This window comes from Aquarana catesbeiana, linkage group LG08 (genome assembly GCF_042186555.1).
Source record: "Aquarana catesbeiana isolate 2022-GZ linkage group LG08, ASM4218655v1, whole genome shotgun sequence".
Classification (NCBI taxonomy): domain Eukaryota; kingdom Metazoa; phylum Chordata; class Amphibia; order Anura; family Ranidae; genus Aquarana; species Aquarana catesbeiana.
Genome location: NC_133331.1, coordinates 292,585,363 through 292,609,681, shown reverse-complemented (window position 1 = coordinate 292,609,681; position 24,319 = coordinate 292,585,363). Strand labels below are relative to the sequence as shown.

The following is a 24,319-nucleotide window of genomic DNA, read 5'->3' as shown; positions in this document are numbered from 1 at the left end:
GGTACAGACATGGAGCTGAAATGGCCTTACATGAAAAGAAATAGTGACTGGGAACCTGCCATTGTGGTACAGCACATTCTGCAAATTCACAGAAAGGGGCAGAATCCACCAGACGGAAAAGCATGAGTGGTAAAGCCAGCAGCTTTGACAAACTTGAATCAAGACGCTGGGCATATGGGTGGCAGTAACTGTATTATTTTTTTTCGCTGCAGGAGATGGGCCAAAGAAATTTGCCTGCTATAGTCTGCAACTGGTGGTGTGCTACTGGCATATGTGCTGCAGGGACCTGGGACACCCTGCGCTACACCATCATCCTTGTCAGCGGAGGCTGCTGAGGTATAGCGGGGGTAGACATGAAAGGTGATGAGTGAGGAGCAGAATTGCGTCCCTTTTGTGTGGCTTCCAGGTGCTCTTGTCAACGGGCTGAGTGGTGGGAGGTTACATGCCTTGTCAAGCATGTGGTACCCAAATGGTTGGTGTTTTTGCCACACTTGGATGGATGAGCATGGCTCGGCATGGATGAAGCATGGCTGGGCATAGCTGGGCATGGATGAAGCATGGTTGGGCATGGATGATCATGGCTGGAGCATGGATGGTCATGGCTGAAGCATGGATGATCATGGCTGGAGCATGAATGGGCAGAGATCAGCGCTGTGAGCATTTCAGATCCAGCCCACATCGCTGCTGCACCCCGGCTCCTTCCTCTCCTTGCACACTGTACGGATCGGTGCGTGGAGAGGGGAGGAGATGAACCGGACATGCTCCCGTCTGTTTACAACTGATCGCTCCGTCATTGGACGGGACAATTACTTGGTAAAGGGCCACTGTCATTGGCCTTTTACCTAGTTCTGTGACGCACCGGGTCCGGAGGACCCGATGGTCATTGACATTCCCGGGTGCGTGATTCTGGACATCATAGTACACCCTCCCAGAATTAGCCGACCGTGCTGTAGCCATCATTCGGCTATTGCCCGGTCGGCAACTGGTTAATAAACAATTGAGCTAATATCATTTGACATTAAAAATTGTTCCCCTGGGGCCTCTGCTGGCAGAAAATATATGTTTGAGGCTTTTATCTTTAGGCCCAAAATGTTAACATGTATGCAAAAATAATGCAAACACAGCTCTGGCAGTGAAAGAGATAATGTGAGCTATATGGGATCACTCTCCTGTGATCACACTATATAGATTAGAGCTCCCCCTAGCTGCAGCCTGGCAATAACATAGCTAGAAGGTCTATTAATTAAGCTGCTGCATACTTCCCATCTTTATATATAAACATCTCCTGCCATTTAGGGGTCTATTCATACAATATTTACATAGCAATCCCCCCCCCCCCCCCGTAAGAACGCATGTATATTCCTTCTGTATGAACAGGGGCAAAGAATGAATATTATTATTTGCTGGTCTAATGTTTTCCATTGATTTGAAATAGAAAATACCACTTTCGGCCACTAGATGGAGCTAATTCTTTATGATACTTAGTGCCGTCCAGTGGTCAAATTTGGTATTTTCTGTTGCAATCAATGGTTAGTTTATTATTGTTGGTTTATTTAACTTATGTCCTTCAATGTCCACTGTACTCATACGTTTATGAGAATGATACTTCAGTTATTTGTAAGAGACAATGCCTGACACAGTAAACAAAGGGATCCATTTACGAAAAAAAAAACGTTGGACGAATGGGACAACCATTTGCAGAGCCGTGATAAATTCTGGCTGTAATTTAATTAACAGAGTGATTTCCTATGATCATCAGCTCCATCTAGTGGCCATAATAAGGTATTTTTCCTGAAATACCGCCCTTTAGAAAAATAATAGAGCAATACAGCATTGTGACCACTAGATGGAGTCAATGATCATAGGAAATCATTGTATGAAATAAAACAGACCTGTAAGTGTTTGTGAAATCTTCCGCCACAAAATGTACTCAGCCAATGAGAGGTAATGACTCCATTTTTATTTTAAAAGGCCTAGAGGACCACCTTTTAAGTGGTGGGGTTAACGCGTTTCGTCCTGAAAGACGACTTGAGAAAACAGACCTCTTGCAAGAGTTTACACCACAACATCTACTCAGCCAATGAGAGGTAATGACTCCATTTTTATTTTTCTCCTGCTATCAATGGCCAACACGGTACAACACTTCATCCATGTCTTTGGTGATCTCTGATCTCTTTATCAATTGTTTCTTACATGATGAAGATCAGCCATGGAGTATATCTGAGGTGTATATCAGGGTGTGCTTCTTCCCCACATGTCCAGCAACATTCATATACAAGACATTTCCCGCACTCAAGGCACTAATACACCTCGGGGGTTGTGTGGGACCCCTAATGTACAAGGAAGACAGGACTTTAGTGAGGAACATTTCCCTCACTCAGGACAGGAACGTGGCTTCTCCCTCGTGTGAGATCTCTGATGTCTGTCAAGACTGGACCTATGTGAAAAACATTTCCCGCACTCAGGACAGGAAAGTGGCTTCTCCCCCGTGTGAGATCTCTGATGTCTGTCAAGACTGTACTTATGTGAAAAACATTTTCCGCACTCAGGACAGGAATGTTGCTTTTCACCCGTGTGAGTGCTCTGATGTATGTAAAGATGTGACTTTCTTGAAAAACATTTCCCGCACTCAGGACAGGGAAATGGCTTCTCCCCTGTGTGCGTTCTCTGATGTGTGTAAAGATAGAACTTCCTTGAAAAACATTTCCCGCACTCAGAACAGGAATATGGCTTCTCACCCGTGTGCAATCTCTGATGTATGCAAAGATGTGTCTTATCTGGAAAGCCTTTCCCACATTCAGAACAGAGGTGAGGCTTTTTCCCCGTGTGAGACATTTGATGTCTAACAAGGTTTTGGTTTCGTACAAAACATTTCCCGCACTCGGGACAGGAATACGGCTTTTCCCCCGTGTGAGACATCTGATGTAGGAAAAGATCAGATTTTCGTACAAAACATTTCCCACACTCGGAACAGGAATACGGCTTATCATCTGCATGCCTTCTCTGATGTCTGTAAAGACCGCACTTGTCTGAAAAAAAAATTCCGCAGTCAGGGCAGAAATACGGCTTCTCCCCCGTGTGAGACCTTTGATGTCTGACAAGTTCTGATTTTTTCACATAACATTTCCCGCACTCAGAACAGCAATGCGGCCTATCCCCTGTGTGATATCTCTTATGTGTGGAAAGCTGGGATTTCGTTACATAAAATTTCCCGCACTCAGCACAGAAATACGGCCTCTCGCCTGTGTGAGACCTCTGATGTATGACAAGTTCTGATTTTTTTACAAAACATTTCCCACACTCAGAACAGGAATGTGGCCTCTCCATCATGTGATATCTCTGATGTTTGGAAAGTTGAGATTTTGTTAAATAAAATTTCCCGCACTCAGGACAGGAATACGGCTTCTCCCCTGTGTGAGATTTTATATGCTCTTTAAAACCAGATTTAGAACGGAAACACTTCCCACACTCAGGACAGGAAAACCTCTTATCTGTTGGAAGGACGGCACCGTCCCTCACAGTCTGAGGTTCCTCAGGATAAGAGGAATACGATGGTCCGGCACCGTCCCTCACAGTCTGAGGTTCCTCAGGATAAGAGGAATACGATGGTCCATCTACACTGTGTGGTGCCGGATGGACATTTGAGGTAGTCGGGTTTTCTCCTGGACTATACTGTGTGATGTCCTCATCTTCTACTTTACAGTCTGGAGACAAAGTGAGACAATCCTCTGAGGTTTTCCTCATCTCCCGTCCATCTACTAAAATAGAAATACAAAGATTATTACTAGACATGAGCAGATTGGTTCCCCTAAACCAGGACTCCGCCCACATCAGGCAGCTTTGTCTCTGAGGATCTTACAATTCCCCCCTCAAGGTAACTAGTAAATGGGTCCTCTGATCTCCTACCAGTTCATTTCTTTATTAATGGACCTTAGTCAGAGAGTGAGGAAACAACGAGAACTGTCTTTTATAGGAGTCACAGTGATGTAACACCTGACCATCCACCTGAGAATGAGTTCTCTAGGGCCTCAGCTCAAAAAAATATATAATGTTTGGGGGTTCAAAGTAATTTTCTAGCAGTTATGACTGAATACATTGTTTCTATGTGTTTATCAGATGATGGGGGATCTAGGTGGACCCTCCGTACTGCTCTCTCCTTTACAATAAAGTCTCCTCTTACCCGGTGATGTGAGGGGCGGCTGATTGTCCATCATGACGTCCTTGTAGAGATCCTTGTGTCCTTCTAAATACTCCCACTCCTCCATGGAGAAATAGACAGTGACATCCTGACACCTTATAGGAACCTGACACACACAATGATACAGTCACCATCCAGACACATCCCTTGTCTGTTACTGGATAATGTCCCAGAATTCCCAGAATCCTCCTCACCTCTCCTGTCAGCAGCTCCATCATCTTCTTGGTGACTTCTAGAATCTTCTCCATGTTGTGTCTCTCAGGTTTTAGGGAGTCACATGGAGGCACTGTGATGGTCATATGATCACCTGACTTCACAAGAGGAAATCTCTGTATTGAGGAACCAATAGGAATATCATGTTAGAATCCCAGAATCCTCCTCACCTCTCCGGTCAGGTCTGTGTTTTATTAATAGAGATAAGAGTGATGTCATGTGACCTCCCAGAATCCTCCTCACCTCTCCGGTCAGGTCTGTGTTTTATTAATAGAGATAAGAGTGATGTCATGTGACCTCCCAGAATCCTCCTCACCTCTCCGGTCAGGTCTGTGTTTTATTAATAGAGATAAGAGTGATGTCATGTGACCTCCCAGAATCCTCCTCACCTCTCCGGTCAGGTTTGTGTTTTATTAATAGAGATAAGAGTGATGTCATGTGACCTCCCAGAATCCTCCTCACCTCTCCGATCAGGTCTGTGTTTTATTAATAGAGATAAGAGTGATGTCATGTGACCTCCCAGAATCCTCCTCACCTCTCCGGTCAGCAGGTAGATGATCTCCAGGGTGAGGTTTAGTATCTTCTCAGTCATGTGACTCCGGTCCTCCACCATCCTCATCGGTGCCGTCATTTGATCTATACAGGTCTCCTTGTAGACGGATAACTTTGGGAAATGAAAGTAAGAATTATTTGGATGGTGTTGGTCACACAATAATAGGATGGGGATGTGAGGGGGGGGTAATAGGAGGGTTGCTGTACATTTAAGGACTACTGACCCCATAGGAACACATTTCTTTTGGCCAGTTCCTGCCCGCGCTATAACCGAAAGACGGCTACATTGCAGGCTTACTTTGTCGGAAGGGCGTCCATGGCCATCCTCCCGTGATAGCTCTGTCCTTAGAACACCGCTGAACACAGATGAGGGTAAAGGGTCAATCACAGCAGCTCTTTACCATGTGTTCAATGACAGCTGATCACAGATGTAAACACAAGCCGGTTATCGGCATTCCTTTCCTCACGCTGACAGCATGTGGATAGGAGAGCAAATAACCGACTTGTGTTAAAGGGCATATCTACACTGATAATCAGTGACCTGATTGTCAGTGCAGTCCCAACAGTGCCCACCAGTGCTGCCAATCAGTGCCCACCAGTGCTGCCAATCAGTGCCCACCAGTGCCTCCTCATCAGTGTCACCTATCAGTGGCGCCTCTCTGTACCCATCAGTGCCACCTATCAGTGGCCATCACTGTCACTTATTAGTCCCCATCAGTGCCCACGAATGCCACCTCAGCAGTGCACATAAGTGCAGCCTATCAGTGCCCATCAGTGCACATCAGTGAAGGAGAAAAATGACCTGTATGCAATTTTAGAAACTAAGCAAAAAAAAAATTTTCCCCAAATTTTCGGTCTTTTTTCATTTGTTTAACAAAAAATTAAAACCCCTAGTGGTGGTTTAAAAAGAAAATGTATAATGTTTGGGGGTTGGAAGAAATTTTCTAGCAAAAAATACTGATTTAAACAAAAAGTGCAAGAAAAAAAGCCCGGTCTTCAAGTGGTTAAATTGATTGTAAACGATCACCCTGCAAAACAACCCATTCAGTTTAAAATAGAAATTGAAGGCAAAATATTTTTGTATCGATTAAAAAAAAAAAAGGATGTATAATGTTTTTTTCTTTTTTTATACGTGATCACATTCCCGCTGTGATCAGCTGCATGAGAGCTGGGGGAGGGGAAGCAACAGTACACTAAGCTTCCCAGTGAATGGCTGTGCAGGGGGGAAGCGTGTCAGGACAAGTCTGATCATTGGAGGAGAGCATACTGTGTTCCCAGCACAGCTAGAGAACTGACCACACTGTGCCCTCCTGCTTAGTGTGGTCAGTTTTTAATAGCAAAACAGAGTGACTGGCGGGAGCACCATGGATTTCACATAAAGGAAGCAATAGAAAGAGAACAGGAGACTTTGTCATACAAGTACTGTACATGGTACAGCAGGCACATATCAGGAGTATGAGACATTGGGGTAACAAAATGCTTTAATGCCACTCCAGCCAATCCCAGGGAGGGTGACCCTGAAGGATGCTGGGAGAGGGTATTGACTGTTTGCACATACTGAGCACAAGGTCTTTCCTGGAGAGGAGAGCTCTAGTCTGGGAGAGGGCATGCTGCCTCTCCCAGGCACCTGCTGCCATGCGCCCCCAGGTGGGCGACCTGAAGGCCTGAAGTCAGACCCCAATGCGAAGACCAGAAAGAGCACCAGAAAGAGCACTAAGGACCCCAGGTCACCCCACTGGAGAATCACTAGACCCTTTACAGTCCAAGACCCACAAAGACAAGAGAGAGCAGGGCACCCCACGGGAGGATCACTGGAACCTCTACAGTCCGAGACCCACAAAGACCAGAGAGAGCCCTAAGGACCCCAAGACACCCCACTGGAGGATCTCTGGACCCTCTACAGTCTGAGACCCACAAAGATAAGAGAGCCCCAAGGATGGTAGGATACCCCGATGGGGGATCAGCAGACCCTCTACAGTCTGAGGCTCACAAAGATCAGAGCAAGCACTAAGGACCCCAGGACACCCCTCTGAAAGATCACTGGACCCTCTATAGTCCAAGACACACAAAGACCAGAGAGAGCACCAAGGACCCCAGGACACCCCACTTAAGGATCACTGGACCCTCTACAGTTCCAGACCCACAAAGACCAGAGAGAGCCCTAAGGACCACAGGACACCCCAATGAGGGACTCAGGAGACCCTCTACAGTCCAAGACCCACAACGATTAGAGGGAGCACTAAGAACTCCAGGAGACCCCAATGGGGAATAAGCAGACCCTCTACAGTCCAAGAACCACAAAGAACAGAGAGAGCTGGCTGAGGGGGCTGTCTATTGAAGATCTGGTCCGGTATCACTGGTATAGAGTGTCGCTTGGAAGTTGGAAGAAGGCTACCAGCTGTCCCTGGACATTTTGTGAGTACAGTCAACCCAAAGGATCTATAGACTTTTCCTCGTTATCCATTTATGGTGCTATAGAGTCAGCTTAGGGTCCAGACAAGGGAACACTGGCTAGTGTTCTGAAGAGCTTTGTCCAGTTACTACTGCTACTAAAGGACTTTGCTCAATCCTGAACTACTTTGTTTCTACTGCCAATGAGAAGTCTTTTATCCGCTATCAGCAAGGATTTTACCAGATCTTAACTAAGATATAGATCATTAATAGAGATCAGTTAGATGTCCTCAGATGTGAATAGTTCTATTTATAGAGGATCCCACTTCAATCCACGTCCTTATCAAAGTTCTCCAAAAAAACAACAAAACACCCCCTTAGACTGATCATTGAAGACAACGAGGGAACGTGTGTGCACCTGGCTGTGAAACTACCTCATGCCTGGCTGCGGGACAAAAAAGTGGGGAAGACCTGGGCAAAATACCAGCAGCTCCTATGGATGCTCACTACTACTGACCAACAATGTAAGGGGCTCTATAGACCCCCTGCACTCCATCATTGTGTTGGCTGCATATTATAACAATTGCCCATGGTCAGGATGGTCATTGTCTTGTCTATTTATTGTCAGTGCTGTTTGTTTAGAGGAACATATTACTAGAATTTATCTCCAAAATTAAGTAAATGTTCCGGCCCCATAAGTGGGGGAATGTTCAGACCCTGAAGGGGTTAATCTAGGTTTCCACACTATATATGTGTGTATCATCATCTGCTGGAGATAAAAGACATCACAGTGACTATGGAGGAAGAGGACGGAACATGACGGGGGGTTACTGGGTGTAAATAGAAAATAAGATCTAATTACCTCCTCTCCTGCCAGTTCCAGCAACGTCTACTCTCTACTTTCTCCGGACTCACCTCTAACCCGGAACTTCCTATTCATACCTGACATCACTTCCTCTCTGTGCCTGACATCACTTCCTGTCTTCCATAGGGACTTCCTGTCTGGGTTGAACTGAGACCACCACCTTGTGGAACTCAGAGAAACTGCAACCCCAAGAAACGTCTCATAGTGTGAACCTTGTGCTGTGTGTGTATGTACTGTATATCCTTATAGATGGGGTCATCTCCACTCCCACCAAGGGGGATAGAAATATATTACTGCGTAGTCCAGCCTTTTTCTTTTTTTCCAATAAAAGGGATCCCAGCGGCGGTTTAGCCACTGGATCACTTTTATAGGCGACGGGAGAGATACACCTCCCCTCCCACTGCTTCCTGGTTGTTTTTGGTTTTACCAGAGCCATCTATAAAGACGGAAGCGATCTGGTCCGGCCAATGGCTGGGCAGGAAGTCAAGTGAGGGCAAGATGGCACGAACTTAGCTTTATGGCCTTGGAGGACCGATGCAACCTCTGACGTCACTTCCAGTTTTCGGCCATCAACATTTTCAAGTCAATGTCAAAATATCAAAAACATTTTTGCTTTTGCTTTTAAAGGTAAATGAGACATCTGGGGTCTTTTTGACCCCCATATCTCCTAATAAAGAGGACCTGTCATGCTTATTTTTATTACAAGGCATGTAGAGGAGCAGGTATCAGGATCAGGTACAGGGGCAGGTCTCAGGATCAGGTAAAGGAGCAAGTCTCCAGAGCAGGTACAGGAGCAGGTCTCAGAATCAGATACAGGAGCAAGTCTCCGCAGCAGGTCCCAGGATTAGGTACAGGAGCAAGTCTCCAGAGCAGGTCTTAAGAGCAGGTCTCAGGAGCAAGTCTCTGGAGCAGATACAGCAGGTCTCAGAATCATATACAGGAGCAAGTCTCCGGATCAGGTGCAGGAGCAGGTACAGGAGAATAGCTTAGGATCAGGTACAGGAGCAAATCTCTGGGGGAGGTACAGGAGCAAGTACAAGAGCAGGTCTCAGGATCAGGTAATGGGGCAGGTCTCAGGATCAGGTACAGGAGCAAGTCTTTGGAGCAGGTACAGGAGCAGGTCTCCAGAGCAGGTAGAGGAGCAAGTCTCCGGAGCAGGTACAGGAGCAGGTCTCAGGATCAGCTACATGAGAAGGTCTCTGAATCGGGCTTAGGAGCAGGTCTCAGGAGCAAGTCTCTGGAACAGGTCTCAGGATTAGGTACAGGGGCAAGTCTCAGGATCAGGTACAGGAGCAAGTCTCCAGGGCAGGTACAGGAGCAGGTCTCAGGCTCCGGGAGACTTGCTCCTTTACCTGATCCTGAGACCTGCTCCTGTACCTGCTTCTGAGACCTGCTGCGGAGATTTGCTCCTGTACCTGATCCTGAGCCATTCTCCTATACCTGATCCTGAAAACTACTCCTGTAGCTGCTCCAGAGACTTGCTCCTGTACCTGATCCAAAGACCTGCTCCAGAGACTTGCTCCTGTACATGCTCTGGAGACTTGCTCCTATACCAGATCCTGAGACCTACTCCTGTAACTGATCCTTAACCCTGCTCCTGTACCTGATCCTAAGACCTGTTCATGTACCTGATTCAGAGACCTGCTCCTGTACCTGCTCCAGAGACTTGCTCCTGTACCTGATCCTGAGAACTGCCCCTGTACCTGATCCGAAACCCTGCTCCTGTACCTGCTCCAGAGACTTGCTCTTGTACCGGCTCTTGAGACCTGCCCTTGCACCTGATCCGGAGACCTTCTTCTGTACCTGATCCTGAGACCTGCCCCTGCACTTGATCTTGAGACCTGCTCCGGAAATTTGCTCTTGTACCTGATCCTGAGCCATTCTCCTGTACCTGCTCCGGAGACTTGCTCCTATACCTGATCCTGATCCTTAACCAGATTCCTTTACCTGATCATGAGACCTGCTCCCTTACCTGCTCCTGTGACTTTCTCCTGTACCTGATCCTCTGGAGCAAGTCTCTGGAGCAAGTACAGGAGCAGGTCTTATGATTAGGTACATAATCAGGTCTCAGGATCAGGTACAGGAGCAAGTCTTAGGATCAGGTACAGGAGCAAGTCTCCAGAGAAGGTACAGGAGCAAGTCTATGGAGAAGGTACAGGAGCAGGTCTCAGGATTAGATACAGAAGCAGGCCTCCGGAGCAGGTACAGGAGCAAGTCTCTGGAGCAGGTACAGGAGCAAGTCTCAGGATTAGATACAGAAGCAGGCCTCCGGAGCAGGTACAGGAGCAAGTCTCTGGAGCAGGTACAGGAGCAGGTCTCAGAATCAGGTACAGGAAGAAGGATCAAGATCAAGCAGGGACAAAGTTCACAGGAAGAACACTGAACTTCAGTCAAGGGCCTGGATTATGCACCTTCCAGCAGCCCACGTCAGGTGCAGCCTAATTACTCAGACAGCCCATAACTGGCCTTTGCAGCAAGGAGTACACAGAAGAGCAATGCATGCAAACAAAAATGAAAAATTCCCAGCTCAACCTACCAACCAGCCTGCAAACAACTCAACTATCCTGTCTAACAGTATGTGTTAAAAGCAGGGATTTAGTCTGCACACATTTGCAAATACACGCGTAAGCTATAGAGCCCCGTCAAGGCATCCCGGTATTTTCTGTAGTTCTAACTCTAAATTTTGAGAGCTTCCACAGTAAGGAAGCACATGCATTATAATAGATAGGTAGAGGGCAGGTGAGCCTGGAGGGCACCCACCCCTCCTTAAAGGCACAGGGTCACACTGGGCCACGAGCATATAGCAAAATGGCAGCAAAGGTGTACAGTGCATGGCCTCACCAACATTTCAACAGTACAAACAATTGGCCACTGCCCCCACCTATAACTGGCCTTTGCAGCAAGGAGCACATGGAAGGGAAACACATGGAAAACAAAACCAGAGAAATTGCCAGCTCAATTTACCGACCAGCCTGCAACCAACCAAATTATCCTGTCTAACAGTATGCAGAACTGCACCCTTCAACTCCGGGCACAACAGTGCTACCAGAAGGTGAGCCAGGTAATAACACAAGTCCTGACACTGATGAAGGGGGCCTGCGAGGCTCCGAAATGTTGCTCTTGCTGTAACAATGTGATACCTGAATAAAGCTTTGGACCCACCTTGGAGATCCAGTGTGTGCTGGTGACATTCTTCTACTTCAACTATCTTTGGTTCCAGCCATTGGTCGCTACAGCACCTGCTTGCATACACAGCCATTTGTTCAGGAACATGTGCTTTGGGATTGTGCATAGGTATCTCTTCGCGTGTATATCAGGGACATTAATATAATTTCACAAGGACGAAACGTGCATAGGGGCGGAGTTACATGACATCTTCCCGCACACCAGGCTGAGTGGTGCGGGACCGGCAGCAAGAAACCGTTGTATCTAGGTGCTGGGAGACAGCACTGGGAAATGTAAGTGTCAAGTGTTACTGAACCTTTGTGTTTTTTATGCTATGGTTTTCCTTTTTTGCTTTTCCTGTGGCCTGCATGAGTGTATGAGAGAAAGGAGAAGGAGATAATATAGGGACCAGCCCTGAGCCATTGAAAGAGAGGTGGATGACACTGGTGGAGGAATAGTGGAAACCCCTGTTGTTTTCTATGAGCAGTGGCGGCTGGTGGGATTTTTTTTGGGGGGGCGGCAAACAAAGGGGGGGCTGGCGGAGCGACACTAGCACAACTGCCCCCCCCCAGGTGGCACTAACACCTTCAGCAACCCCCCCACAGTCTTTACCCCATTACGGTGGTGGGTGGCAGGCTCCGATGTCCTCAAGCGTGAGGTGGACAGGTGTCTCGATGTCGCCGGGACATGTGGCGAGGTCTGCGGGAGTTGAGAGCTGGATGCAGGCGGTGAGAGCAGCGGTTGGGGCCTTATGGAGTGCGCTAGGCAGCAGAGGAGTGGAGCTGATGCAGCCAGTCCAGTGTCCTTAAGCGTGGCGGGCTCAGGGAAAGCTGCTCTGGTGTCCTCTGCTGGAGCAGCTTCCGCGACGCATCCCCTCTCTGCTCCACCCGGCGCTAAGCGTCCAACAGGATCACCTAACGATAATCGGAAAATGGGTTTCATACCTGCTTCCCGTTTGGCTGCTGTAACACACCTGGGTGGGCTCCGGACACGGTGCTCTGCGCCCCGAGCCTACCCTATTTTGAAGCCTATTAGAGCCTTTGGCTCTAATCAGGTGCTTCAAAAGACACACCCCCTGCCTATCCCCGCAATTGTAATTCATGCACCCGCCATCCTGAAAGGAGCCGGCGCATGGATAGGGAGGGCGACGGCGGTGTTAGAGGGAATGACGCCCGTGCACCCACATTGCATGGGCCGCCACTCTTTATGAGTGCAAGCTGACCCAGGGCTGAGTGGGTCAAACTCTCTGGTGAGTGAAGGTGGAGGATGGCCACGTGGTGACAGACAATGGCAGAGATGACCCATTGAATGAGCACTTTATTCCTGAATCAGAACCCTGAAAGTGGACATTTGCACTTGATTTATGAGAAGCACGGAGCACTTTATGGAGAAAATTTTGCACTTTATTAGTCATTGCACTTTACATAAATTGGTATTTGGATACATACAGTATGAATTTGTATAAAAGATTTAATTCATATAAGGACACATTAATTTTTATATAACATTTATTTATTATGATATCAAAATGTATATGTTTGAATTTATTGGAGAATTATACAGTATGAGTTTTTGCTAAAGTGCATGTATATTTGATTAGCAATTCCTTCACTCAGAACAGGAATATGGCTTCTCCCCTGTGCGAGATCTCTGATGTGCGTTAAGATGTGACTTCATTGAAAAACATTTCCTGCACTCGGGGCAGGAATATGGCTTCTCCCCCCGTGTGAGACCTCTGATGTTTGACGAGTTCAGATTTTTTTACAAAATGTTTCTTGCACTCAGAACAGGCATGCCGCCTCTTCCCCTTGTGATATCTCAGATGTGTGGAAAGCTGGGACTTTGTTAAAAAAACTTTATCGCACTCACGGCAGGAATATGGCTTCTCACCTGTGTGAGTTCTTTCATGCGCAATAAGTCTGCATTTAAAGTTGAAATGTTTCCCACACTCAGGGCAGGAATGTGGCTTCTCACCTGTGTGAGACCTTTGATGTTTCACGAGTTCAGATTTTTTTTCAAAACATTTCCCGCACTCAGGGCAGGAATACGGCTTCTCCTCCGTGTGAGACCTCTGATGTTTGACGAGTTCTGATTTTTTTACAAAACGTTTCTTGCACTCAGGGCAGGAATATGGCTTCTCACCTGTGTGCGATCTTTCATGCACAATAAGTCTGGATTTAAAATTAAATTGTTTCCCGCACTCAGGGCAGGAATGTGGCTTCTCACCTGTGTGAGATCTTTTATGTTCATAAAGACTGGATTTAAATCTGAAACATTTCCCGCACTCAGGACAGGAATACGGCTTCTCCCCCGTGTGCGATCTCTGATGTGCGTTAAGCTGTGACTTCACTGAAAAACATTTCCCGCACTCAGCGCAGGAATGTGGCTTCTCACCTGTGTGAGCTTTTTTATGTTCATAAACACTGGATTTAAATCTAAAACATTTCCCGCACTCGGGGCAGGAATATGGTTTCTCACCTGTGTGAGACCTCTGATGTATGACAAGTTCTGATTTTTTTACAAAACATTTCCCGCACTCAGAACAGGAATACCACCTCTCCTCCTTGTGATATCTCAGATGTGTGGAAAGCTGGGACTTTGTTAAACAAGTTTTTACGGTCTCAGGGCAGGAATGTGGCTTCTCACCTGTGTGAGATCTTTTATGCACAATAAGTCTGGATTTAAAATTGAAACACTTCCCGCACTCAGGACAGGAATGTTGCTTCTCACCTGTGTGAGCTTTTTTATGTTCATAAAGACTGGATTGAAATCTGAAACATCTCTCGCACTCAGGGCAGGAATATGGTTTCTCACCTGTGTGAGATCTTTTATGTCCAATAAGTCTAGATTTATAATAGAAACATTTCCCACACTCATTACAGGGAAATCTCTTATCTGTTGGAAGAACGGCACCGTCCCTCACAGTCTGAGGTTCCTCAGGATAAGAGGAATACGATGGTCCGGCACCGTCCCTCACAGTCTGAGGTTCCTCAGGATAAGAGGAATACGATGGTCCGGGACCGTCCCGCACAGTCTGAGGTTCCTCAGGATAAGAGGAATACGATGGTCCATCTACACTGTGTGGTGCCGGATGGACATTTGAGGTAGCCGGGTTTTCTCCTGGACTATACTGTGTGATGTCCTCATCTTCTACTTTACAGTCTGGAGACAAAGTGAGACAATCCTCTGAGGTTTTCCTCATCTCCCGTCCATCTACTAAAATAGAAATACAAAGATTATTACTAGACATGAGCTGATTGGTTCCCCTAAACCAGGACTCCGCCCACATCAGGCAGCTTTGTCTCTGAGGATCTTACAATTCCACCCTCAAGGTAACTAGTAAATGGGTCCTCTGATCTCCTACCAGTTCATTTCTTTATTCATGGACCTTAGTCAGAGAGTGAGGAAACAACGAGAACTGTCTTTTATAGGAGTGACAGTGATGAGGGGATTATAGGACGAGTGTCCCCACCCCCTCTATCACTCATTGCCATCTTCCCAACACAAGAAGTCCTGCACTTCCTTATTTAGTCCATGATTTAGTCATGAATAAAAGCGGGGCTGAGCCCCACCAGAGGTCAGAGAGTGAGGATGGGGGGAGAACAACCAAGATGAAGACTGGACTGATCCTGAAGACCACCATCATTGGGTTATTGACTCCTCCCTCATTATCACTTTCTGTTTAAGGTTCCAAAGTCTGAGGATGTTATCACATTATTATCAACATGTAAAAGTCTGTGCTCCAATCATATCATCCGATATAAAATGTCCAGCTGGTAGGAAATGGGTGTAACAAAAGAGAATACATATTATGTGTATATATAGCAGTGGGTAGAGAGGAGAGAACAGAAGTCAGGACTATGTAATGTACAACATATTGTATAAGATACAACAGATAGGACTATATAGTATCAGAATGATGTAATGTACAACATCGAGTATATAGTGCGGGGGTCAGGAGTATGTAATGTACACCATAGAGTATATAGTGCAGGGGTCAGGAGTATGTAATGGACAACATAAAGTATATAGTGCAGGAGTCAGGAGTATGTAATGGGCAACATAGAGTATATAGTGTAGGGGTCAGTAGTATGTAATGTACAACATATTGTATAAGATACAACAGATAGGACTATATAGTATCAGAATTATGTCATGTACAACATAGAGTATATAGTGCGGGGGTCAAGAGTATGTAGTGTACAACATAGAGTATATAGTGTAGAAGTCAGGAGTATGTAATGTACAACATATTGTATAAGATACAACAGATAGGACTATATAGTATCAGAATTATGTAATGTACGACATAGAGTATATAGTGCAGGGGTCAAGAGTATGTAATGTACAACATAGAGTATATAGTGCAGGGGTCAGGAGTGTGTAATGGACAACATAGAGTATATAGTGCAGGAGTCAGGAGTATGTAATGTACAACATAAAGTATAAAGTGCAGGGGTCAGTAGTATGTAAAGTACAACATAGAGTATATAGTGTAGGGGTCAGTAGTATGTAATGTACAACATATTGTATAAGATACAACAGATAGGACTATATAGTATCAGAATTATGTAATGTACAACATAGAGTATATAATGCAGGGGTCAAGAGTATGTAATGTACAACATAGAGTATATAGTGCAAGGGTCAGGAGTATGTAATGTACCACATAGAGCATATAATGCAGGAGTCAGGAGTATGTAATGTACAACATATAGTATATAGCATAATGGTCAGGACTCATTATATTTTTTAGACAGATAGAGCTTTCTTTTAATCACCACTGGGGTTTTTAATTTTTTGCTAAACAAATGAAAAAGCCCCAACATTTTGAAAAAAAGGTTTTCTTTGTTTCTGTTATAAAGTTTGCAAACAGGTAGTTTTTCTCCTTCACTGATGAGAAGCACCGATAGGCTGCATTGATGGGCATTGATAAGGCAGGCCTGGTGGGCAGTGGAGAGGAGGCACTAATAGGCGGCACTGATAGGCAGCACTGAAGAGCAATGATAGGTTGGATACTTATGGCCACTGATTGGCAACACTGATGGGCACTGTTGGGGCTGCACTGAAAATCAAGACTCTGATGATCAGTGCGCTGATTATCAGTGTAGATGTCCTCTTTCACACTGTGGCAGCATGAGGAATGCCGATAACCGGCAAATATGTTTACATCATGATCAGCTGTGGTTGGTCACAGCTGATCACGTGGTAAAGAGACACTGTATTTGGCCCTTTACTGAAGGACACAGCGATCTTAGAGCATGGCGCAGCAGGCGCGTGGGGGGGGGGAGCGGTTCAGGGAGGATGTCAATAGACGCCCCCCTTGAACAGGACGACAGTGCTGCAGCTGTCATTTGGCTATAGCGCGGTCGGCACGTGGTTAACTGAGACAAACCGCATCCTCCCGTCTCCTGAGACTTGGGTCTGAGACTTTACAGACATATCCAACATAACAGAGCAAGTGACCCCGGGAGAATTGTTCTATTAGAGATCTTGCTATACCCGGGGTATGGGACAAAGGCACATTGTCCCAGGTGCCTAGGTTGATCAACACCAAACTTTTCCTGCTAGTTGAACCATAAATCTCTCCATAAATCCAGTCTAGATCCATAAATTGTGTCTGCAGCACAGAGAAGGAAGATTATCCGAGAGAAATACAGGAATACAGGATGGGGAACACAGCTCAGGAAAGTGACCAGGGGATTACAGGCTGATATCACCCAGTCCCCACCCCACTCTGGACCAATCAGTGAGCAGTATGGGTGGAGGAATGTATTTAGTGTTAATGACCCACCTGTGCTGATCTCTGTAGGAGTGTCCTCCTCTATAAATGTCCCCGTTATTCCATCCTCCTCCATAGACTGCTGATCATCCCTCACATACCTCTCTTCTTCTTCTTCTGATTTAATCACAACCTTTATATCTATCAGATCTTCACCCTAAACCAAGAAAATGAGAGAAAATGTCATCTGTAAAATATAACCTCACATAATAAATCCACACATCATCTCCACAAGTCCATGTTCTAGAAGCTTCTTCCCACCAACCTTGTAAAATTGTGGGATACTGTGACCTTCCTGTGTGGAATCCCGGGAATACAGAGGACGAGGACATCTCTCTGGTGGGTTCCCATTACTGGATCCATCTGTAGGAAACACACACACTGACTGAATACATTGTTTCTATGTGTTTATCAGATGATGGGGGATCTAGGTGGACCCTCCGTACTGCTCTCTCCTTTACAATAAAGTCTCCTCTTACCCGGTGATGTGAGGGGCGGCTGATTCTCCATCATGACTTCCTTGTAGAGATCCTTGTGTCCTTCTAAATACTCCCACTCCTCCATGGAGAAATAGACAGTGACATCCTGACACCTTATAGGAACCTGACACACACAATGATACAGTCACCATCCAGACACATCCCTTGTCTGTTACTGGATAATGTCCCAGAATTCCCGGCACCGCTCACCTCTCCTGTCAGCAGCTCCATCATCTTCTTGGTGACTTCTAGAATCTTCTCCATGTTGTGTCTCTCAGGTTTTAGGGAGTCACATGGAGGCACTGTGATGGTCATATGATCACCTGACTTCACAAGAGGAAATCTCTGTATTGAGGAACCAATAGGAATATCATGTTAGAATCCCAGAATCCTCCTCACCTCTCCGGTCAGGTCTGTGTTTTATTAATAGAGATAAGAGTGATGTCATGTGACCTCCCAGAATCCTCCTCACCTCTCCGATCAGGTCTGTGTTTTATTAAGAGATAAGAGTGATGTCATGTGACCTCCCAGAATCCTCCTCACCTCTCCGGTCAGGTCTGTGTTTTATTAAGAGATAAGAGTGATGTCATGTGACCTCCCAGAATCCTCCTCACCTCTCCGGTCAGGTCTGTGTTTTATTTATAGAGATAAGAGTGATGTCATGTGACCTCCTAGAATCCTCCTCACCTCTCCGGTCAGGTCTGTGTTTTATTACTAGAGATAAGAGTGATGTCATGTGACCTCCCAGAATCCTCCTCACCTCTCCGGTCAGGTCTGTGTTTTATTAATAGAGATAAGAGGGATGTCATGTGACCTCCCAGAATCCTCCTCACCTCTCCGGTCAGCAGGTAGATGATCTCCAGGGTGAGGTTTAGTATCCTCTCAGTCATGTGACTCCGGTCCTCCTCCATCCTCATTGATCATGTGATCTATGCAGGTTTCTCTCTAGACAGATAATGGATAATGATCTGGACTGTACTGGTTGCACAATATTAGAATGGGGATGTATGGGGGATAATATGAGGGTCTTCAGCAAGTAAGAATGGTCCCCAGCCAGCAAAGAAAGCTAAATAGGATTCCCTTGTCTAAATATGCCCATAGAAAAATCATCCACACACTTCAATAAAAGCTGTATAATACGTTAGGACAGACAGACTACTAAGAAGAGAAGGTGACACGTCTCTAATTCTCGGCTCTGTAAGTGGTGGGAATGTTCTGACCCTGAAGGGGTTAATCTAGGTTTCCACACTATATATGTGTGTATCATCATCTGCTGGGGATAAAAGACATCACAGTGACTATGGAGGAAGAGGACGGAACATGACGGGGGGGTTACTGGGTGTAAATAGAAAATAAGATCTTATTACCTCCTCTGCTGCCACTTCCAGCAATGTCTCCGCTCTACTTCCTCCTGACTCACCCAGAACTTCCTGTCTGTAGCTGACATCACTTCCTGTGTTCCATAGAGACTTCCTGTCTGGGTAGAAGTGAGATCACCACCTTGTGGAGCTCAGAGGAACTACAGCCCCAAGAACCGTCTCGTAGTGTGAACATGGCCTTGTGCTGTGTGTATGTACTGTAGTGTATATCCTTATAGATGGGGTCATCTCCACTCCCACCAAGGGGGGTAGAAATATATTACTGTCTAGTTCAGCCTTTCTCAGCCAGGGTTCCTCCAAAGATTTCTAGGGGTTCCTTGAGCAATGAACAATTTCTGTCTCTCAGTAACAACTGACATCAGTGATCTGTAAGGGGGGCAGTCTTCCCACTGATGACAATATAAGAATGTTCTTCTTCTACTGACCACTGATATAAGAAGGTCCTTCTCCCAATGTAAGGGGTCACAACACTGGCCACTGATATCAGGGGGTCCTTCTCCCATTGGTCACCAATATAAGGGACAATTACGTTGGCTACTGATGTAAAGGGATCCTTCTCTTATCGGTTACCAATGTAAGTGACCACTACACTGACCACTGATATAAGGGGGTCCTTCTCCTATTGGTCACCAATGTAAGGGACCACTACACTGATCACTGACACAAGAGGATCCTTTTCCCATTGGTCCCCAGTGTAAGGGACCACTATGCTGGCCACTGATATAAGGGGGGTCCTTCTCCCATTGGTCGCCAATGTAGGGGACCACTACACTGGCCACTGATATCAGGGGGTCCTTCTCCCATTGGTCACCAATGTAGGGGACCACTACACTGGCCACTGATATCAGGGGGTCCTTCTCCCATTGGTCACCAATGTAAGGGACCACTACACTGGCCACTGATATCAGGGGGTCCTTCTCCCATTGGTCACCAATGTAGGGGACCACTACACTGGCCACTGATATCAGGGGGTCCTTCTCCCATTGGTCACCAATGTAGGGGACCACTACACTGGCCACTGATATCAGGGGGTCCTTCTCCCATTGGTCACCAATGTAAGGGACCACTACACTGGCCACTGATATCAGGGGGTCCTTCTCCCATTGATCACCAATATAAGGGACCATGACATTGACTACTGATATCAGGGGATACTTCTCCCATTGGTCACAAATTTAAGGGACCACTACACTGACCACTGAAATAAAGGGTTCCTTCTTCCATTGGTCTCCACCCCCGCCATGTTTCCTAGGCTCCGCTATCCCACCTATGGGTCTGGAAGTGGTATGGCAGATGTTGCCATGAGGGAGGGGGGAGGGAGACAAGTGGACATCTGTTCTAATGGAGCCCTGATGTCTCATTAAAGAGAACCTGTCACAACAATATAATATCACATAGGAGGCTATTGCTCACTTATGGGAAAGCAATAAAGTTAAGTGAAAAAAGTATAACATTTGAGTTACCCCAAGCACTTAATCCTTATTCACCCCAAATTTTTGATCCACCACATATGAATGTAAACGCACATGTCGTGGGCACCTACATATGAAAATCTTGATGGCACTACACACGTTACATATTCCCGTACACATTGGAGTGAGAGCAACAATTCCAGGCCCGTTATTCACGACTACATCTAAACTGATGACCTGTAAAGGCTTTTAATACATAACCTATGAGCAATTTTTTTGAGATACCAAAGTTTATTATCTTTGCACCGACACACAATTTTTTTTTTCATTCATTTTAAGAAGATTGCAGTAAAAAAAAAAAAAAATCAGGAAATAGAAAGAAATCCCACTGGAAGGAAGCTAAGAGGTCTATTCATAAAAAAAAATTGTTGGATGAATGAGAAGCATCTGCTCAGCTGTTTCAAATTTTGGCCATATTTAATTAACACGGTAATTTCCTCTATGTACTGACGGCAATACGGTATTTTTCCTTATATAACTCCATCCGTGTAAATGGCGTAATTCCACATTATGTCAACTAAATGAAGCCAAGGATCTAAGGAATTCGTCATGGTTGGGCGAAGACATGTCAAATTCGTTCAACTCATTTTTTCAAAACAGACCTGTAAGTGTTTGTGAAATCTTCCACCACAAAATGTACTCAGCCAATGAGAGGTAATGACTCCATTTTTATTTTAAAAGGCCTAGAAGACCGCCTTTTAAGTGGCGGGGTTAACGTGTTTCGTCCTGAAAGACGACTTGAGAAAACAGTCCTCTTGCAAGAGTTTACACCACAAAATGTACTCAGCCAATGAGAGGTAATGACTCTATTTTTATTTTTCTCCTGCTATCAATGGCCAACACGGTACAACACTTCATCCATGTCTTTGGTGATCTCTGATCTCCTTATCAACTGTTTCTTACATGATGAAGATCAGCCATGGAGTATATCTGAGGTGTATATCAGGGTGTGCTTCTTCCACACATGTCCAGCAACATTCATATACAAGACATTTCCCGCACTCACTAATACACCTCGAGGGTTGTGTGCTATCCCTGATGTACAGGAAGACAGGACTTCAGTGAGGAACAATTCCCTCACTCAGGACAGGAACATGGCTTCTGCCCCCGTGTGAGATCTCTGATGTCTGTAAAGATGGGACTTCCGTGAAAAACATTTCCCACACTCAGGGCATGAATACGGCTTCTCCCCCGTGTGCAATCTCTGATGGATGTAAAGACTGGCCCTCTCTGAAAAACATTTACCGCACTTAGGACAGGAAAGTGGCTTCTCCCCCATGTGAGATCTCTGATGTTTGTTAAAATGAGAGTTATCTGAAAAGCATTTCCCGCACTCAGGACAGGAATACGGCTTTTCCCCCGTGTGAGACCTTTTATGTTTGACAAGTGTTGATTTTTCTGCAAAACATTTTCCACACTCAGGACAGGAATATGGCTTCTCACCCGTGTGCATCCTCTGATGGGTGTAAAGATTGGACCTCTGTGAAAAACATTTCCCGCACTCAGGACAGGAAAATGGCTTCTCCCCCGTGTGCGCTCTTTGATGTCTATCAACACTGGATTTATCCGAAAAACCTTTCCCGCACTCAGGACAGGAATACGGCTTCTCCCCAGTGTGCGATCTTTGATGTCTGTAAACACTGGATATATCTGAAAAGCATTTCCCACAATCAGGACAAGAATGTGGTTTCTCCCCCGTATGAGACCTTTGATGTTTTACAAGGTGTGGTTTTTGCACAAAGCACTTTGCGCACTCAGGACAGGAATACGGCTTCTCACCTGTGTGAGATCTTTTATGCACATTAAGACAGGATTTTAAATGGTAACACTTTCCACACTCAGTACAGGGAAACCTCTTATCTGTTGGAAGGACGGCACCGTCCCTCACAGTCTGAGGTTCCTCAGGATAAGAGGAATACGATGGTCCGGCACCGTCCCTCACAGTCTGAGGTTCCTCAGGATAAGAGGAATACGATGGTCCGGCACCGTCCCTCACAGTCTGAGGTTCCTCAGGATAAGAGGAATACGATGGTCCGGCACCGTCCCTCACAGTCTGAGGTTCCTCAGGATAAGAGGAATACGATGGTCCGGCACCGTCCCGCACAGTCTGAGGTTCCTCAGGATAAGAGGAATACGATGGTCCGGCACCGTCCCTCACAGTCTGAGGTTCCTCAGGATAAGAGGAATACGATGGTCCGGCACCGTCCCTCACAGTCTGAGGTTCCTCAGGATAAGAGGAATACGATGGTCTATCTACACTGTGTGGTGCCGGATGGACATTTGAGGTAGTCGGGTTTTCTCCTGGACTATACTGTGTGATGTCCTCATCTTCTACTTTACAGTCTGGAGACAAAGTGAGACAATCCTCTGAGGTTTTCCTCATCTCCCGTCCATCTACTAAATTAGAAATACAAAGATTATTACTAGACATAAGCAGATTGGTTCCCCTAAACCAGGACTCCGCCCACATCAGGCAGCTTTGTCTCTGAGGATCTTACAATTCCCCCCTCAAGGTAACTAGTAAATGGGTCCTCTGATCTCCTACCTGCTCATTTCTTAATTCATGGACCTTAGTCAGAGAGTGAGGAAACAACGAGAACTGTCTTTTATAGGACTAACAGTGATGAGATTAAAGGAAGAGTGTCCCCACCTGGATCACCTGCTGGTGGCACTGTGGTATCCTGGGTGGAAGGTTGTAGTTCTAGTGTCCACCAGCAGGTGCCTCCAAGCAGTTTCTAGTAATCAGTCTTAACCTGATGCTGACTGCTGGGAGGGTATTTAGTCCCTCCTCTGTTATCACATTTTGCGTCAGTGTTTTGCTTTGCTAGTCAGATGCTGCTTGCCATTTTGCCTGCTCCTGATCTTGCTCTTTCCCTGAATCCTATACCCTGCACACCATTCCCTTATATCTGCTCCCCTTGTTTCTGACCCCAGTCCTGGCTCTTCCTTCCTTGCACCTCCAGTATTCCCTGTGACTTGTGTTCCTCATTTTGCATATATTGTATTATCGTTAGGCATTTTGTCATTCGGTTTATGGTTTCTTACATCTTTAGGTTTGCTGTGTTTCCTGTTTGCTGGTGTGTGGATGTCTTTTGTTTCACTATTAATAAATTTACTTTACTATATATATATAGTCTGGTCTCAGTTTACTAGTGTAGCTACGCAGATCTGGCCATCCTAGCTGCTGACACCAGCCCCTCTATCACTCATTGCCATCTTCCCAGCACAAGAAGTCCTGCACTTCCTTATTTAGTCCATGATTTAGTCATGAATAACAGCGGGGCTGAGCCCCACCAGAGAACAGAGAGTGAGGATGGGGGGAGATGAACCAAGATGAAGACTGGACTGATCCTGAAGACCACCATCATTGGGTTATTGACTCCTCCCTCATTATCACTTTCTGTTTAAGGTTCCACGGGTGGAGGAAGTCATCACATTATTATCAACATGTAGTCTGTGCTCCAATCAAATCCCTGCACTCAGTGACTTGGGTCTGAGACTATACAGACATATCTCTCCACCCGGCACAGGGAGCAGATAACAGAGCAAGTAACCCCGGGAGAATTGTTCTGTCAGAGATCTTGCTAGACCCAGGTATGAGACAAAGGCACATGCCCCAGGTTTATCAACACCAACGTTTTGCTGAACCCCAGAATCTCCATAAATCCAGTCTAGATACATAAATTGTGTCTGCAGCACAGAGAAGGAAGATTATCTGAGAGAAATACAGGAATACAGGACGGGGAACACAGCTCAGGAAAGTGACCAGGGGATTACAGGCTGATATCACCCAGTCCCCGCCCTACTCTGGACCAATCAGTGA

General features: G+C 45.9%; 2 protein-coding genes and 1 pseudogene across 2 annotated transcripts in view; all 3 read right to left on the bottom strand.

The window, feature by feature from the left end:
• The window catches only part of LOC141104991 (uncharacterized), a 57,622-nt gene extending 39,576 nt beyond the window's left edge, over positions 1-18,046 (bottom strand). Inside the window, exons 1-3 of the mRNA XM_073594798.1 lie at positions 17,646-18,046; positions 17,432-17,529; positions 17,179-17,323 (exon numbers count right to left, since the gene is read on the bottom strand). Coding sequence (XP_073450899.1) covers positions 17,179-17,323; positions 17,432-17,529; positions 17,646-17,730 — 328 coding nt within the window. The 5' untranslated portion in view covers positions 17,731-18,046. The remainder of the gene's footprint in view (positions 1-17,178; positions 17,324-17,431; positions 17,530-17,645) is intronic.
• On the bottom strand, positions 1,869-3,807 carry LOC141104852 (uncharacterized). The gene has a single exon (XM_073594635.1). It carries the CDS (start codon positions 3,790-3,792, stop codon positions 2,374-2,376), a length of 1,419 nt encoding a protein of 472 aa, XP_073450736.1. The 5' UTR covers positions 3,793-3,807; the 3' UTR covers positions 1,869-2,373.
• Positions 18,047-20,623: 2,577 nt separating the features above from the next.
• The window catches only part of LOC141106799 (uncharacterized), a 262,881-nt pseudogene continuing 259,185 nt past the window's right edge, over positions 20,624-24,319 (bottom strand).

Bases quoted from the DNA above. Each gene is read 5' to 3' on its own strand.
- LOC141104852 (XM_073594635.1), bottom strand. From the start codon at position 3,792: ATGTCTAGTAATAATCTTTGTATTTCTATTTTAGTAGATGGACGGGAG.